Source organism: Buceros rhinoceros, unplaced genomic scaffold (genome assembly GCF_000710305.1).
Source record: "Buceros rhinoceros silvestris isolate BGI_N320 unplaced genomic scaffold, ASM71030v1 scaffold10810, whole genome shotgun sequence".
Taxonomy (NCBI): Eukaryota; Metazoa; Chordata; class Aves; order Bucerotiformes; family Bucerotidae; genus Buceros; species Buceros rhinoceros.
The window spans coordinates 27,464-42,380 of NW_010387898.1; the positions used below are offsets into that span (position 1 = coordinate 27,464).

The 14,917-nt window shown below is 41.4% G+C and overlaps 1 protein-coding gene across 1 annotated transcript in view; it reads right to left on the minus strand.

Moving 5' to 3' along the window:
• LOC104495522 (ubiquitin-conjugating enzyme E2 E1) overlaps positions 1-14,250 on the minus strand; it is a gene marked incomplete at its 3' end in the record, with an annotated part of 35,693 nt that extends 21,443 nt beyond the window's left edge. Inside the window, exons 1-2 of the mRNA XM_010138536.1 lie at positions 14,099-14,250; positions 11,934-11,984 (exon numbers count right to left, since the gene is read on the minus strand). Of these exons, the coding sequence (XP_010136838.1) occupies positions 11,934-11,984; positions 14,099-14,250 (203 nt within the window). The remainder of the gene's footprint in view (positions 1-11,933; positions 11,985-14,098) is intronic.
• Between the last annotated feature and the right edge of the window lie 667 nt (positions 14,251-14,917).

Consider the following 14,917-nt stretch of genomic DNA (forward strand, 5'->3'; position numbering starts at 1 on the left):
CCTAGTCTGTCATAATTCAGCCATCAACTCCAGCTCCATCCTTTTTTCCCATTTCCCGATTTGTTCCAGATCAGTGAAGACCTCTGCAAACAGAACAGACTTCACTAAGGTAACAGACAAATCTCCTTCCCAGATCCAGACCCCAATCATCATTCCTTCCTTATCTCTCTTTAAGCCAAGCTGTGAATCGCTGACAAATCCCATCCAGCTGTTCAGCCAGCCATGACAGAGGTCACAGCACATCCCCACTTACCCTCAGTCCTTTACTCTGCTGCTACAGCTTACAGCTGGACCCTGCCAGTTCTTCGCATCCCCACTGCAAAATATTACCACACTCCAATAGCTCCACTATCCAATCCCTATTTTTCAGTCTTTCCTGAAAAAATCCAGTCCTAGTTATTAAATAGGTCCTAAATGGCTACTTCTGTGCTTCTTATCACTTCAGTGAAACATGGATCTGAACAATCCTCCGAAATAAGACCACTATGAGAAGGAAAGCAAAAATCCTCGTAAAACAATGTAGAAAGCACAGTTTGCACCATCTGTGGGTTAGGAAATTTGCATTTCTGTGGGGAAAAAAAAATGTATGAGACACACCTGATACATTACAAAACCTCGAATGTAACACAGTATTTACAGACATTAGGAGTGCACACACGGAATATTAAGTATTTTAAAATGGAATGTCTCAGCACATGTAAGAGCTCTGCAATTTAACTAATATTTCCCTAACAAATAGTTACAGTCCTCCTAGTTATTGAAGTGGAAGGTGAAGTAGGAGCATAAAGACAGTAAATAAAGAGATTAGCCGTTGGACACCTTTATTATTTCTCTGCCACTATCCAGGAAGAAAAAGCACCTCAACACTTAATATGTCTCAAGACACATTATCCTATTACAATGTAGTAGTATCACAAAGTAACAACTGTGATAACCTTGATGTGCACAAAACCGGAAAATAACCAAATCACATATTCAAGATAATACAATAGCTGCTGAATAAAACAACTTGCTTATTTACTTCAATTAGATAAGGACAAAAAATGCAACATTGCAACATAAGCGGAATTTTGGTTTTTGGGAAAGGGGAGATAGGGAGAAATCTACAAGCCCAAGGACTAAACCTACTTTATTATTACAGAACATTTAAACATAGCTGGAAATTTACATACTGCTTTGCAAACACAGACAAAAATGAAAGAAGTCCTTTGCCCTGAAAACTTTACAGTCTAAATTCAGCAAGACAAACACATGAATGTTAACACTTCACAAAAGCAAGAAGTGGCTGAGTGACGGGAAACAAGGGCTTGCTTTAAACAGCAAAGCATAAAAAGAAGAGAGGCAAGAATGGTTCCACAAAGGGCAGAAGTTGAACATTTTATGTGGCTGAAAGTGATGTCAAGTGGAACAAGGAAAAGAGACTGAGGTTAGTGGACTGGAATAAGGGACCACAGGGTGGGGGAAGGAGGTAATTTTGTAGTACTCCTCATAGAATGTAAAAAGACCATCTGGGGTCATCTAATTCAGTACCTTGCTCCCAACAGCAGTAAGAGCAGATACTCCTCCAAATACGTGACTGTGGCCACTATCTGCAGCCCATTCCTCTTCTATGCACACAGCATCCATGGCCACTGAATTAGGGGTGCTAAGGGGTACATCCCTGACTTTTCTCTTTGCATATGTTTACGGACCCATTGCCCATGAATTTGTTCAGCCCATCTTCGGCTGTGCTGATACTACCTCTCCCTCCACAACCTCCTGCAGGCACAGCCTCTAGATCTCCACTGCCTGCTGGGTAGAAGAACTTAATCTGTTCTAAAACGATCTCTTAGCGGTTGCAGTGAATATCTCTGTTTCTAGTATTATGGAATTTACCAAATAACAGCTCTTGTCATGCTTCTCTTGCAGTTTCTACAAAAGCAATATGTGCTCCTTTGGGAGATGCAGGTTCACAGGGCCTTCAACATATTAAATTTGCAACTCCCTGTCTTTAATACTAGCTTACTTGGTTGGGACGGGATGAGTTAAGTGATTTGAGCTTTCCTACCCTTTTTCCTTGCTTCCCTGTTTCTCTCTCCCCCTTCTGCCCCCTCCCTCTGTTTCTACCTGTGCTCCTTTCTTGCTATCACTCTCCAAAATTTCTTCTCCCATTCCTCACATGCTGCTCATGCACTTCTAGGAGGGCAATCTATGGCTCAAGACTCACACGTGACTCATGCAGCTGTTCAAGGAGGCCTGCAAATATACAGCTGGGCAGCTAATACAAGTATTCTTCAAAGTATAATAGGTTGTGCCTTCTGGATGTACAGAGCACTGTAAGCAGTGCAAGACTGCGTAAGCGCATTGACATTATTGCTATATGAATATCTTTCCTCCCAGGTGGGGGTGTAATACAAGCAGCACAGCAAAAACTATTGCATCTTGCATGCCTTCCTGCTTTAAAAATTCATTCATGCCCAAGAAGATGGGTCTTGGGGGTCTTTCTTTCTTTCTTTCAACCTCTTTCTTTCAACCTCTTTCAAGGAGAGGTTGGCCCATGAAAGGTCCTCCCCATTCATTCACGAGGAGGATGCCCAATCTCTCCTTGCTCCTTATAGGAGGCAATAAGAAGGTGGAGCTAAATGGCTGGAGCAGAAAAAGACTCAGTCTGTCTCTGCTTCTACCTTTGCTGCAACTGTTTCTGCAACCAGTGCAACACCCTGATGCACCATCTCTCTCTGCTGTCCCCTACAATCACTGGTAACACCTTGCACAATCTTACTGTCCTTAAGAACATAACACCCTCTGTCTCAAGTGGTTTTATGTCCTTTTCTGTTCCTCATCAGCAACTCATTCATTCTTTCAGTCTTACCTGCAATCTGATTAACCTGCCATCATAAGGGGGATGGAAAAATACTATGCTAAAGAAAGTATTAAAATGTCACTAAAAATTTCAATCCTGGGATGCAACTAAAACACAAGCAGCAGGGCAGCTGAAGGCCTGATACTAGCTACATTGAAAACCTACATCTCCTAGGTCACTCTTGTGCTACTGTACTACTTTCTTGCCCGAATTCCCATATCGCGAGGGTGCTGCTGAAGTTTGATTTGAAGTAAGAATGAAAGCATCACCACAGTTTTAATGCAATGGAGAACTCTAGTCAGACTCATGATATTTTGAGATTTTATTTGGCACAACTATTTAAAGCTTTCAGTCTTTTCCCTCTCTCCCACAGTGTAAATAAGCATAAATACTTTCGTCAGAAGCCAAAGCACTACAAAATACGATGAGATTATCAAACTGAGAATTACCCCATCAAAAACAAAACTAGACAATCCTTTTTGATAAAACCATTTACAAGGAAATCAAGGAGGACACCAGTTATAAATGCTTGTATGCATCATCTGATTTATCTTCTTTAAAAAGGTTACCAAGACCTACAGGAAATAATGTGCAAATATATTATAATGACAATCAGTTGGAATGTTCAGAAACTCCTGATGAAATGACCTTTTGTGATATACTATGGTATTGATACAAGTGCTTTAAAACTACGTTACTACAACAGTACACATTGTCTTTCAAACCGATCTGTAACAGACACTGCTTTAATTAAATACATTGCACTTTCTCCACCATTTACATGCCGCTTCTCAGAGCAGTCTATACTTGTTCATAATGTGAAATATCACATTAAAACTTTCTAAAAGTTGTCCACTTGAAACTTCAAACATACACAGATTTATAACAGTCATCGCGTAAATTAGTACCTTAAAATTTCAGTGAAGATATTCCAGCTTCATGAAAAACCTGACAAGCTTCCTTGTGGATCAATAGCTACTTCCCTGAAGCTTTGCTGTTATCTCCAAAAACTCTGACAACATTTTGAGTCCATACTAGAACTATTTTTCTTCTTTTCATCAATTCATCTATAGTGAAAAGACACCTTCAACTTCAGAATTAATTTGTAATATCTGTGGGCCTTTTCACAGCTGTGTGCAACACTTTCTGAAGGATCCTAAGCGTCAAAAGAAAGAAAGAAAGACCCCCAAGACCCATCTTGTTTCTCCTTAATAGACACTGGCATTAGCTTCAATGGCAAAAATCTATTGCTCAGACACATATAGCAGAAACAGCATTAAATAGTAGCCATCCACCTGCCCCAGGAAGCACCTCCCATATAGACCACAGTATTTACTACTTCACAATTCTCAGAACCAGTGGAAGATTCTCCATTTCCAGTGAGTCCAGAAGCTCTAGAGGGAAAGATGAGAAACACAACTTTCTAATGTCTTAAATAATCATTTACACTGATAACAAAGGAAATGCAAAATACATCTAATTAACATGCTGGTTTGGTCTACACTCACTTTTGATTCTAAAAGTTGAAGTTCCTGGAGGAATCAAGCCCTGAATTCTGCACTGATTCACAGAAATACAGAAGCAAAGAATGTAACAGGACTCTACATCATTAATCATACAGCCTCTTTAAATCCAATTACTCTGTATTTTCTCTTAAACAAATGAACTGCCAAAACTTGGCCTGGACCCAGCTCTTGAAACAGCTCAACTTTGTCTTAACCTGATCTATATTTTCAGTTGTGAAATCATGGAAGAGATTGGAGAGACTGTGGGGAATAAAACACCACACCTGCCCTGAGCTACAGTCTGCATGCCCACTCTCCTTTTCTTCCCCACCTCCCATCCCAAGGAGTCCAGGTTAATAAAGGAAAAATCGCTGCATTCTGGATGTTGCAGTTAAGCATACAGATCTGTGATATATTCTCCTGGTACCATCAGTTAGCCCCTCATGCACAGAAAGTATGTATTAAATGCACTGTAGCTGTCGTTACACTTTCAACAAATGCCTTGGAAGACCAATTGCATGGTGCTGAAATTTGCAAATTGGCAAGAGAAACATGAAAATGTCTCTGAATTCCAAAGTTTATGCAGTGTTTATTTTGACAGTTGTAGTTTATTTTTAGTACTTGACAATACACATTCTCTAGTTCATCTTGTAAAATAACAAAGTATTTAGACCTCCACCGTTAAGCCTTAGAGGGAAAAATAAGTATAAACTTATTTCATTCAAATAAATGTACAGATTGGCACGATGCTACTATAATGACTAAATTACTTCATTATCTTAACTTAGTTTAAAGCGCTTTGTTTGGTGGAAAAAGCATAGCCCTTAACTTTGCACATTGTGTGCAAGTCTGCACAGATGTGCAATAATACCTTAATGCATTCACATAAAATGGTATATTCTTTTTTTGTTGTTGTTTAGAACATTAAATACTTTTAGAGAGGTGCTGCACGGAAGGCTGGCCTGTCACACACAATTACACAAGAGTGCAGGCAGAAGCTGCAGAAGTTCTACTATGCACCAACTCATGAATAACCTTAATCCACCAACAACACAATTGCACCAGTGTAGGTGAGCTCTATCTCCATTCCCACAACAGACCCCTTCAATAGCAGGGCCAAAGCTAATGTCTAGTCAGACGGCATCTTATCAGCTCTCAAGACCAACCCATTCTGCAGAAACCACAAAGCTCTCAGTCACTAGCAGCTTGCAGTTGTTGAAATCCTCGAACACAAAACTGTCCCCTATCACTTTCTCAATCCCCCAGACTAGCCAGTTCTCTGTGGATAATTTTGCCTTCATATAAAAAGAGAAGATAGATTCAAGCTCATAAAGTATAAATACTTCTCACAGTGTTTCCCAAACACATATTGTGGATATTTCTCAAAACAAAACCAGACATAATATTTGCTTATATATGCATATCCCGTATAAAAATCTAGACAAGCAGAGGTAGAATACAACAGAAACGAAACCAAATTAAAGACTGCATAACCAAGAAGAAATACTAGAATTTGTCAGATAAAACATATAGGCAGCATCACAAACACAGTTGCAGAGTGCTCTCCAAGGGCACCAAAGCTGAAAGTCAGATAATAAAATTAAGTGGCATACAAGAGAGTGTGCACAGAAGGGATTTCAATTCTCTTTGTTCTTAGCCGTGATACGATTTCACAGCAGCTCTCAAGATTCATCGTTCCTGTGTTTGGCATGCAAGAGTGGAGAATGCAGTTCATTTGGGAATTACTAGACAGGATGTGCCAAGCAACATCTACCACAGCATCAGCCAGCTCTTGCCATGGCATCCAAGCAGGCTGGACATGAAAACAGTTCTGATTTTTGAAGGGAACAAATAAATAACACCAGTAATATCTTCAGAAAGCTGAATTCCTGCAATATTAACTAATCCATCCACAGCAAAGATGCTACTCCTGCGCAGCTGTTGTCCAAGTACGTCAGGCAGAGGACTTTGCCTGCAGGCGCTGCTACCTACACATACTTCTAATTCACGAAGTGTAGAAGTGGTATTATTTGTACGGTTTGCAAGCTAGCCCATACACAGCTGCAGAGGATCTCTAAATTAGTTAATACACCATTTCAAAAGGAAGAGTTATTTCTCCAGGGATCATGTGTCAAACGAAACAGGGAGGGAATGCTGGTAATTTATACAACAAAACGTATTTTTCAACTACACACAGCACTAACTATGAAGGTCCTTCCTATCCTGCGGCTGGAAACTTCTCACAGAAAACACTCCCATGTCAGAGAAACAACATGAGGAGAAACAAAAAAGTGCTAAAACCACTTTTGTAAGCTGCTAATTTTCATTAAATGTGATCTGCATTTTTTATTTCTACAAGGAAGTGAAACCCAGCATTTGTGTCATTCTTGATCTAATAATTTGAGTGTGCACATTAATAAAAAGGTCATACCAAAATTGAGTTTTTAAATTACAAAATATAAGACCAGAAAGTTTATACTAGAATATGGCTATTTTCATTCCAAGCACGAAAATAATAAAACCAACAAATACAGTTTTAATAGTGACAATCCATCTTCAGATAATACACTAGATTTAAAAGCAAAAGCACTTAAAGCATTATTGGAGTTGGAGGTATTGAGAAAATATATTTGCAAAAAGTTACAAGCACCATAAAAACAAATGTAATCAAAACAAATGCCAGACTTTCATGGTATGTAGATGAAATATATTAATTATAATATGAAACTATTGAGTTCAAAACTGCCTTTGAGCCACATGTTCTCTGCAGACTTCTCTCCAGCCAAGAAATCTTAATTCCACAATGTGAAGTTTTGAAAACTACTAATATTCCACATATTATAGTGGAGAGCACTTCTCCCCACAACCTATACTGAGACTTATATTTATTAAGTGCTGACAGTTAACTTTCACAAGACTCTCAGGGAGATTTGGTCCTTATTCTGTGAATTTACAAAAACTGAGCTGGAAGAGCCAGGAAACACAACTGTATTTTATTATTATTTAAATAATGAATTTGTGATAGCGTTTTACTCTGAAGCGATGGTAAGCCTTGCAGGCAAATGCATTCTTCAGTAAAGGTTTGAAAATATTTGAAAAAATATTTTCTTTAAATAACAGCTGGTCTTGCCTGTGTGGACTTAAATGTGCCATGAGGAAACCAACTTGTTTCAGTTTGGGTAAGAAAGATTAAAAAACATTAATTCTAGTTAATATCCATTTTGGTCCCTCTGCACAGACAGGAAAAATAAGATTAAATTACTACGCTTACATACAGTCAATACCAGACACCCAATAAAGTACAAATTCAAAGCCCTGCTCATAACACAACCAATGCACACAGCTCCACAGAACAGCTCAGCTGCCAAGTTAGCCTGAAACAAAGGAGATTTACATTCATTTCTCCACTTTGCCACAGACTTCCTGTGGACGAGTCACTTGGTTTTTGTGTGCTGCAACTCCCCATCCCTAAAACAAGGAAAAACGTTTGTTTCATAACCTCACAGAAATAAGCAGATTTACTGTGAGGCGATGCTCAGATACAGAAGTCAAATAAATGACATAAAGAGAATAAACAATACTTAAAGCTTTAATTAACTCCTGTTAAAGCTTTTGAAACTTTGTCACAGTGACAGAAGGAAAGCTCTGGCACAATAGTTACAAGTGTTATCTACAAAGATCAGGTCTGCCTACGTAACAAGATGGAACTGTACTTTGACATCTGCAGCCAATCGTGGATGCCGACTTCCATTACGCAAAGCAAAGACACGACATACTCCTCTGTCACCCACACATAGACAAGACCAAAAGTTCAAAGTCTCCAGGTACCTTCTTTGAGTTCTAAAACAACAGTTACAACTTTCTGGTATAATACAATATCGAAGAAGAAATCACCAGGTACTCTCTTAAAAGATTTAATAGGTCCGAAGAGTTATTCCCCAACTCATGTTAACCACTAACCACCTTTTGAACTTGAAAGCCACATTTAACTTTCATAACTCAGTACTAATACCAGAAGACAAACCATCCTGTAGACAACAGAAGTTAAAGACCTCTGGAGTGCCTGCCTATCAAAAACAAAGAAGAGGAGTAGGAACCACTCCGAAGTAGCTGAACACCACACATGCACTACACCAGGACACTTAGGCAGACAGCATGGCCTCCATCAGGAATCCACAGATTTGTGGTGTGTATTAAACATACCATTTTAGAAAACATCGTCAAGCCCAAAAATCTATTTTTTGAATGCAGGCCAAACAGTGACTGCATTTCCACACATATATCCTGCACCTCTGTACAAGTAACTGTCCTAGCCTGCGTAAAATCAAAATCACAGCCTGGGGAGGGAGACGTGAAGGAGCAACGGACTACAAGAGATGACGCAGCAGTCAATGAGACACGAGCACAGGTAAGCCTTTGGGGGACACAGGCAAACTGTGGAAAACCAGAAGCAATGAAACTACTGAAGAGAGAGGAAGTTCTGGGATAAACTTCCCCACATGTTACCCACATATATGTAAAACACACACAGCTGCTCAATCACAGGGTGTTGAGTGTGCATAGGGTTTGGGTTTGTTTTTTAAACAGATGATCTGTGGGTTACACACATGAAAATATGGTCACTGTAAGCTAGAAGAATAAAAACGAAACTCATTTGGTTTGAAGCCATTTTGTTTGAAATATTAAATGGTTTTCATTATTTGTAGTTCCGTCTTATATGTGGCGTTTTAAAAGAAGGAAAATAAACCAGTTCTTACTAAAAATCATTTACAACCCAAAGCTTTTAATTTCAATATGCAGAGTTGCTCTGGGATGTGTTTGAACTCACATTACTGCAATGAGACTGGAAGAAGAGTGGCCTTATCACAAAGTCGGAAAAATTAAAGCATGACCAACAATGAACCACTATCAAACACCGGTGTAGCACAGAACAGGGTAAAACACAAAGATGGTGTGTGAAGGGTATAAGAACAAGCACCCAGTGGAAAAACAGAATGACATTTCCAACATAACACAGGATACAGTTTCGGACGCACATTTTCAAAGGTGACTTCTGAAATTTTGGCACCCCTAAAGTTGACAGCAGAATAGGTAGTATCTGGTATCATATACAGCTCTTGGAATATGCAAGTTTTGAAATTAGTCTTGCAGGAGAGAATGAGGTGCCTAAAAGGAGAGGACTGCCCTTCCCTCCAGTGACACCTGAAAAAAGCCTGTAGAGGCACAAAGGCAGCAGAGAGATGAGGGGCTGGAGGTCAAAGGAAAGGTGAGGATAACCAAAGTCATGAAGACAGGAAATTGAAACTAAGTTCTGGAACTATGTATTTAATACCTCTCTCACAGCATGCTAACAATGTTCATATGAAAGAAAAAAAAAGAAAAAAAAAAAAAAAAAAAAAAAAAAAAAAAAAAGAAAAAAAGGGAAAGCAATGACATTGTTAGCAGGCTTCCCCAGAGCAAATTTTGGCAACCTTAAACATCACACAATCTCCTCACACTCAAAAATTGACTGTATCTATTTCTTTTTTCACAAGAGGTGAACCTTCCCTGTAACTGCAATAGCTGAAACTCATCTCACTGTTGTGGCAATGAGCACCTGCCTACTCCTTTACAAACCAGCTACTAGAGAAGGAAACTCCCAGTGCTTGACTGTGCAACTGGAACCTCCTTAGCCATAAGCAGAGCTGCTCTGCTTCACTTTCAGCACAACCTTTACTGAAGTACGATGATTTCACCCTAAGATGAGCAATACCAAAACTCCTTTGGTCACACACACAAACCCCTCCATTCACGTTTTCCTACCTATCAACATATTAACAGACTGTAACAATTACATCAGATTCATGTATTATTTGCAAGAGTTGCCAGCCTTCATTGTCATTCGTTTGAAGGTCAGAAGGAATGCAGAATACTTGTAATTGCATTATGGGTGAAGATTTATCATCACTACTTGTACTATGAACTAATTTTTACCATCAGAAATATTTATAAAGGCTGAAACACAAACCTCAAGTGCATTATCCTCAGTGGTCTATGTAATTAAAAAAATCACTACTGTATTCTGTTTTCACAGGTATTCTCCTAGCTTGTCTGTACCTGTGAATGATCCCAATTGAAACAAGGACAAAGTATGATTCTAATATTATTTACACTAACCTTCAGATAAAACCTGCAATATGACATACTTGTATTCTGCCACAACTATAGGACAGATTTGCGAAGCTCAGACTGCAGTCCAGTGCCTTCATCATCCAGACTCGGTTACCTAGAGAGCAAGCCACCGTGCCTTTCTGAGCTACGCTTCTGGGTTTCTTTCCCATGAAAATCGGGTTATGGTGGGAGGAGGAAGGGAAAGCAGGTGGACTTCATCCTGACACAGAGCCTGACGCAGACAGGACAGACACCTCTAGCCCGAGAGCTGGAAGTTCTTGTAATATTCAGGCAGTCATTACTGTCACTAAACTAATATTGTCACAGCTGAAGATTTCAGCGCTCACCGCTTGCCCTCCAAACAGCACAAAAATCTTTGTATCCACCTAGACATCTACTCATGTGCCTCATCATATCTCTCCTTTCATTAACTGTGAACCCTGGGACTGCTACCGAAAGAGTGGCCCTGGATGCATTATGGCTGCCTCTTATTCTAATGCCTCCCTGCAGACTACCAGCAGCAAAGAGCTTCAAAAAAAGGTTCATGTGCATTTGTGGGTGGCAACACAATACTAAAAACACTAACTTAAATCATTATTTATAAACAGAATTTTCTTCGATTTCTGCTATTACCAACATCAAAAGGTCTCAAACCTCAGCCACAACAAGAAGATAGGAACAGAGTTGTGCGTTGGCAGCTACAATGAACATAGACCAGACCAAAAGACACTTTCCTTTCAAATGAACAAGCACAACCAAAGACATTACACTATTACTGTCTGCTCTCCAGATGCAGAGGGGCTTGGGTCACCACACAATGAACCAAATCAACCTGCTAGATATTTCAAACAAATGGCACAGGTTTCTGAATCATATTTGAAACCAAGCTGCTCTATAGAGGGCAACAGAATATCCCTGCTTTTTATTTCATCAGCTAACATGTGTCTCCTGTAGGGCACCTCCTGAGTGATGAATTCGCGCTTCTCTTCCACTGTAAATTACTGTTCACAGCAGAACTCTGAGCTAAAAAGCTCGTAGCATTTTATTGTTCTCTGCTTCCTTGGCAGGGCTCTTATAAAACAGTCAGGCATTAGATTTACAAACCAGAAAAAACAAACAAGGAGAAAGTTTTCACACTCTCCTTTACAGGCCAGTTTCAGAAACATACATACAAAGCAGTGTAAAAGACTGAAATACAATTGTTAAAAAAAACAAAACAACCCCCAAACACAAACAGAAAACTCCTATCAAAACACATGTAATTCTCCAGAGGCCTCCTGACCCGGAAGCTATTTAATGTCATCCAAGCACTCACAAAAGTACTTTCTGCCACCTAAGCAGCTACCCAGAGCCTCTGAGGACATTTGCAACACACACAGGCACACTTCACCCCCTCACCTTCCCCCACCCCCCTCAGGTAAGGAATCAACACCAACCTGCAGTTGGGAGGTGGATCTAAGGTGATGTCAGCCAACTCCTTCTGAATCCTGTGGCAATGAAAGCAATAAGGAACAAAGGTAAGTCACTGTACGGGATAGCGGTTAACACATACACCTTACAGACACACTATCACCCCGAGTGTGAAACACTACGTAAGAGAGAGACACTTTCAACTGCAGTCTCTTACCAGTCCAAACACACTAAGCAGGACAGGTTACAGAGTTATTCCGGTTACAGAGACGGGCAGAAAAGCAGGCACCACGCACTGAACGCAGGCAGGTGCACTGCTGCGTGCTCCCATAAAGATGCCAACCACACATGGGCAGTGGAAAAGACTGTCCACTTTACTCTGCCAACCTGCCTGTAAACGAGGGAAAACCTCTGCAAATGTGATGCTCCAAGTGCTAGGAGGAAACTGCAGTTGGAAAAGGAATTTTGTCTTGCAGGATTGAGAGAACAGTCATTGCCAAACTGGCTCCCCACCTCTCCACCCCAGCTTCTCATCACCACCAGCCCCAAGGGAGTGAATAACTGCGCCATTCCCAAGGACTCTTAAAGGAAGGTGAATATCTATTTCAACAGCTCCTGCACATTCCTGCCACCTTCAATTCTCCTCTCTCTTTACCCTCAAGAGCCACACAACATCCCCATGTCTCCTCCCTCAGGACTCCAGACGCTCCCTTCTCTCCTCCACATTCAGACAACACCCTGTCCTTCCTGCCCAGACTATTCCGGGCTCACGCTGCTTTTGCCACAAAACGCCCAACTAGCTATCATCCCCTTCCCTGGAGTCCCATTACTGTCACTTAGTCCTACCCTCCAGATTTCCCCACCCAGCACTCAGTCTGCCTCCCTTCTCCTTTAAACTCAGCCAGTATCTCCTGCCTCTCTTCCACTTGTCATACACGAGAACCACAGCCTTTTCATAGAGGGCAGTTTACAGTCTGCTCTCTAAAATAGTTAAGGACACAACACATAAACACTGCTTGCCCCTATGTAGGTCAGTTTGCCATGGAAATCTGCTGGGTGGAGATCTGGAATAACCAAATTGCCTAAACTCTACAAAGCCACAGAGAACTTAGTTGCGACTAGAGGGCATTTGCATAAAACCCTAGTCACTTTTGACACCTATAGATACAACCTCTCTGTGCTGCATGGCAAAGCTGTTCAGTGAGATGGTTTATTATTCTTACTGAAGTACTGCAAGTTTGCTTGAGAACTTCCATTTGTCAGCTTAGCTCCCTGGTGCAGGATGGTGCTGAATTCAGGTGAAACACAGAATAAACAAGAAAGGGTAACGATTTTTTTTTTTTTTTTAATTTAAACCTGAGTGGCTCCAACAGTCTGTCCAGGTGAAGAAAACTGCCATTGCTATTCTATGCAGGTGTCTCTCCCCCCATGAAGACATTATTCTGGAATAAAAATTATTTCATTCTTTCTCAAAAAAAACCCCAACCCATTTTGTGTTATGATCAAAGACTATTTTAGAGTAGAAGGTGCACAAGTGGACCTGCTGTGAATTACTTATTCTAGTCAACATCCAACCATACACAGAAAGTTCAATATAAATGAGGAACAGAGAGAAAAACAGTAATATATTTGGTGGAAAAGATTTGGGACTATATTACACCACTTGCACTGGAGTGGACTCCCCCCAGTGCAAGCAAACTCAAAACCCTTCACAAACACTAATTAGTCCCCAAAGCAGTTCTGGAAATAAAAAAGCTTCTCTAGGTCAATCCCAGCCTACACAGAGGGAAACTGCAAAGCCTTACTCAGGACCACAGGGCTTCCAGTAGCAGAGAAGGAATTAGGTCCTACATGCCAATCCTACACCATCTCTACAACTGATGCTAATAAGGAAAAAGGAAAAGACAGCAGAAATGAGGGACAGAATAACAGCCTGGGGGAAGAAGAGACAGGAAAACATTTGGTATGGAACAGAGAAAGAAGCAAAAAGAGAGAACAGAGAGCAGTGAAGTTGGGCAGACACTCGCTGCACTGAGATGCTGAAAAAAGCGATACAATGGCAGCTTCATGCGGAAAGGTTGAGCATATGGGTTAGAGATGAGGAATGGGAGCAGCAAGGAAGCAGTGGGGGAATGGAGCGAAATGATGAGAAGACGCAGCAAATCAGTGAGAAAACTGACTGCAGCCTCACCTCTTGGCACTGGTAGATAGCAGCTTAGAGTTTTTACTCATGCTGACTTTGCTTTCCTTCTTCTTAGGCGTGCTTGTTTCTTTCTCTGTCTGTTGGTTGGAGGATGAAGATGAGGAGGAGCTGGTGCTGGCCCTTGAATCGTCATCCGACATAGCGACCCCCCCACCACACACCCCAACCTGGAGAGGAGACACCATGGGGTGTGGGGAACAAACAGTGAACACAAACACACACAGAGAAAGGCTGCTGACAATCTCACTGTGTTTGGGTCACACTCCTTTTGAAGGGTCCTCGTGTCTCCCTCTCCTTTTCAGGCCCTACAGCGGAAGCTGAAGGAGCAGTTGCCTCCCCTGCACTAGTAACACGGAGGATCAGGGGAAAGGGACTCTTAAAGCTTCCTCTGAGAAAGCAAGTGTGAGCCGAGAGAAGAGACTGGAAGGAGGACCACTGTCAAGATCAGGGAAGCTCAAAGCAATTCCTCCTCATCTCCCCCAAACTACACATACAAGAGGAGCCATCACCACCCACCACTGTCCAGCTTAGGGGTGTAGGAGACTAAAATGGAACAGCCCCGGTCCCTTGGGTTCCTGAGAGCCACGTGGGGGAGGCAGGAAGGGACGGGGGCTGGGGGGTGACCGTCGCCAGCACTAAAATGGAAGTGAGACATCACTGGCAACAGAGGGAAGACCCCGAAGGAGGATCTGTGACCTGCGGTGGGGAAACCTCTGCCTGCTGGATAACCCCTGCCTGATGGATCGAGTGCTGGGAGCAAGGGGGGGCAAGGAGCGGGGGTTGGGGGGGGAATGGAAGGGAATAGCT